The sequence below is a fragment of the Oculina patagonica genome, chromosome 13 (genome assembly GCF_052425735.1).
Source record: "Oculina patagonica isolate OP01 chromosome 13, crgOcupat, whole genome shotgun sequence".
Classification (NCBI taxonomy): domain Eukaryota; kingdom Metazoa; phylum Cnidaria; class Anthozoa; order Scleractinia; family Oculinidae; genus Oculina; species Oculina patagonica.
In genome coordinates this window covers 20,028,845-20,032,687 of record NC_135770.1, presented here as the reverse complement: position 1 = coordinate 20,032,687, position 3,843 = coordinate 20,028,845, and the positions used below count along the sequence as shown (strand labels likewise).

The 3,843-nt window shown below is 39.5% G+C and overlaps 1 protein-coding gene across 1 annotated transcript; it reads left to right on the top strand.

Moving 5' to 3' along the window:
- Window positions 1–210: 210 nt before the first annotated feature.
- LOC144634619 (uncharacterized) lies at window positions 211–3,475 on the top strand. The gene is made up of 2 exons (XM_078493635.1): window positions 211–802; window positions 1,363–3,475. Exons 1-2 carry the CDS (start codon window positions 380–382, stop codon window positions 2,083–2,085), a joined length of 1,146 nt encoding a protein of 381 aa, XP_078349761.1. The 5' UTR covers window positions 211–379; the 3' UTR covers window positions 2,086–3,475.
- The last annotated feature ends 368 nt before the right edge of the window (window positions 3,476–3,843 follow it).

The following is a 3,843-nucleotide window of genomic DNA, read 5'->3' as shown; positions in this document are numbered from 1 at the left end:
ACGTAGCGTGTGCAGACTTATGTATTTTTGCCATAGTTAATTAGAAAACTAGTTCATATTCCCACTATTCCAAATAAAATTCGCTGTGTGTCAAGCGCCTTGTCACAGCGGCTTGTCGCAGAAACCTGTCGACTAGTCACGTCCCGACCTAATACGTGGTTAAAATTTATGTCGTAATATTTATTATTAGACACTGTAACAAGACAATAAGACGTCCGTGTTTGGACGTCTAAAAAGTCCTTAAAGCGTTTTGAGCAGCAGTGAACCTTTTTAATACTCTGGACCCTGGACTCTGGAAGACCTCGAACTAAGCTGACTTTCTTCATTATCTGTCCCCGGTAGCTTCCGTGGTGTGTTTTGTTTTCTTGTTCCTCACACGATGGGCAACAACGAAACGAAGCCGCCTTATGTCAGTCAGCGAACGACGGCCGATGGATTGAAAATCAATTGTGTCGTGCTCGCCAAAAAACTCGTTCCTTCGAAGTTTGAAGACAGCAGGCTTGTACAAAGCCAAGCCAAAGAATTGCTCAACGAGTACGCGCAAGAAAGAGAAAACATAAAACAGAGCAGATTCGATCGTCCAAATGAAATGATAGCCGCCTTGGGGTCAACGGAGAACGTTTATTCGTTTGGAGATTACGGATTGTTTTCTGCCGTTCTGACAGCCTACAACCACCACTGGAAACTACGAACCTCACCAGATGACTGGTGGTTCTGTGTTATCAGACGAGTCGCCTCTGCCATCGACAGAAACGCGAAGAAAGAGTCCGTCCGCAAGATGTTTGTTGATCACGAGGGAAAGGTTAGCTTTTAATTTATAAATTATATGAGCCTTTTCATTAAGTGTTATCGTTATAATATTTAGAATTTTTCCCAACAGGGCGCGCTGTTATTGGCTTGTTCGAGGTCACATGACATTGTAGAATTAAAAAGGCTGTTTTCCGCTAAAAGTTTCCCTTTTCCAGGGAAAAGCCCTGGGAACGAGGTTGAAAGTTTCCCAAACTGTTTCCCGCCAAAATCTCTGACGTCAGAGGGTAACATTACAATGTTGCCCACAAATGTTGACCAACGAGCTATATAATAAAACACTTAATGACTGATCCCTCAGGAAAGCAGTTAATTCTGTTTCCCTTTTCGCCTCGGGAAACATTTAGATTCTCAGGAAACAAAATTAGCTGTTTCCTTTGGAAACAGTCATTCATTAGTGTACAATGTCACTGTGTTTTTAAAATTTAATAATTTCGTAAGGTTAATCTTACGTAATTTTTTTTAAATTTTTATTAATGCTGTATCTGTTTATTTTAATATCATCATCATCATCATCAATTATTAATGTTATTAATATTAAAATTGTTATTATAGAAAACCATCAATGTGGCAGTACCTGAGAGAAGTATCTATAACGTTGACTACACCTGGTTCTTTGATCAAATAGCGAAGGGAATACAAGAGAACGTCAAAGTACCTGAGTTTGTGGATGGAATGACGGCGGATTTCAGCACCACAACTGCAGTGCAGAAAATCGTTTCGCAGATCACATTGATGTCTTCAGTTCAAGAGTATTTCAAATTTAAGATGACGACTCGCTGCGGAATCCCTGCAGTGGAGATGCTAGGCACTGAGGACGACTGGAGCAAACTAAAATCCAAACTGAAGGTACTGCGAACACTGCTTGAACCCATAGAGAACGATCTTGGTTTGGACTCGGCGTGGTGGGATCTAGTGGAGAAGGTGTTTCGTGAACTGTTAGCTACCTACCAGGGCCGACCCGATAAGGAATGGTGGAGTCATATCATGAGCTACCACCAGGCGTTTGGGTCAGGTGCGGTGTCAAAGTACAGTGGCTGGATTACGGAGTTTCTTGAGGGAAAAGACACCGTGCCAATCCATGACATGACGACTGGTCTTGTCACTGTTCCACTCATCATTGAAGACCCCGTCTCTTGTGTGAAGGACACTGCCACACTTGTAGCAGGAATGCTGGGATTTACTATCCACGCTGATGACTCTCCAGATTCAGTGTCTGTACAGCCATTCCAAGGCTGGTCTCTTTTGCTGTCTAAAGACTCGCCATTTCTCAAGTAAGCTCCAAAGACTTACATCAACTAAGAATTATTCATGCAAACAACGTAATCTGAACTGCCAAAAGAAACAGTTGGACAATTTTTAGCTTTGTTTATGTTGGTTAAAGCCAGATTCTAAAAGGTCAAGTTCTTACATAATATCCAGTTTTGAAATAGCTGTTCAATGATAGACAAACAGAGTGACTCTAGATTATCGCACGAGATTCGTAGGTAAAATAATTCAGTCATATTTTATTCGACGTTGTCCTCAGCGTCGCTGTCATGGCTGCTTGAAGTCCCTAAATATTATGTGTAGCGAACACGATATCGTGACTTTCAGAGACTTTATTTGCCATATTGCTACAAAACTATAGCTTCTACACGGGGAGTATCCCTTAAGCAATACCACAGCCAAAATATACTGAGTTTTAGTTTTTTAGTTTTAGGTAGGTACACCAGCTTTTTATAGCGGTAGGCTTATGTCGAAATTGCTGACTCATTGATTATTAGAAACGAATAATCTGCAAATTAGTTGCCGTCTATGCTTTAATAATTCGAAATATTAGACCGGCAATTAAACATTCTGATTGGCTGAACTAAGTTATTGGTCCTCTAAGCTGTCAAAACAAGACATTTCATCACGCAAGGAGTTCCAAGCTATTAATTCCGCGTGTAACAGGAAGTAGTTTAGTGGTAAAGGTCCAAATATTCGTTTTCAAGTCCATCACGTACTACTGTTAGCTAGCAAAACATATGTTAAGGCCGGCTTTGACTTTAGACAATACAGTACTTAACTATAGCGAACAGATCACCGTACTATGCAGAGACAGCGGAGCGTTTTGGGACGTTGGGGGAGGGCTCGAGGGGGGTCGGTGGTTGGTTTAAAACTGTCCCAAAAATACTCGGCAGGTTTTCATATTTGGAGCAACTTTTTTTCGTTCTAGCAACATTTTGTATTCTGAGCAGTTTCTACACCGAAGATTTCCGAAGATTCTGATTGATGTTCGAAAGCCATACGAACGTATCCGATAATTTTTCGAACTTTTCCGAAGATAAACGAAGTTTACCAATAATTTAAAAGAAAAATTCAATAATTGAAATTACGATCGTTCAGAATTAAAAACTTGTCAGCAGACAAGACGTCATCCGTTTCTTCGGGTTTGTTCTCAGTGAAAGAAATCCCTTTAATTTAACAAGTTTAATTTTTTAAAGTACTATAAAATGTTTTTTTCTTAAAAAGTGCTTAAATGTTGTCTCGTTTTGCGAAACGTTTCGGGAATAACCCCTTCATCAGTCGCAAAGTTAAAACCGTTAAAAGCGTTGATTTTTTAAAAGACAGTTCAGATGAACCTAGTTCATGGTGCTTCTTGACCCTTGCTTTAAGTGTAGCTTTTTTGTCGTCAGAGGGCATAAAATGAGGCTCTGAAGTCGCCAAAGATAAATACGTAAATTTCATAGTACTGGAATTATTCATGCAAACAACGTAATCTGAAGTGCCAGTAGAAACAGTTTGACAATTTCTAGCTCTGTTTATGTAGATTAAGCACATGTGGCAAAATGGTGACTTTACTAGTGGGCAAAATAAAGGCTACAAAAGTTTTTAATTCTGTCGATACTCAAGCGGCTTCCTTCAATTATGACAAATTGGTCCAAGCGAAATTCTAAAAGGTCAAGTTTCTTTTTTCGACATGAATGCTGTCTTGCATAAAATCAAGTTTTAAAATAGTATAGCTTTGACAGATATTGACAAACGGAATGAAATGATTTATTTTTAATCGTT

Coding starts and splice junctions, on each gene's coding strand:
- LOC144634619 (XM_078493635.1), top strand. CDS start 380: ATGGGCAACAACGAAACGAAGCCGCCTTATGTCAGTCAGCGAACGACG. Junction 803..1,362: donor TTGTTGATCACGAGGGAAAG/GTTAGCTTTTAA, acceptor TTGTTATTATAG/AAAACCATCAATGTGGCAGT.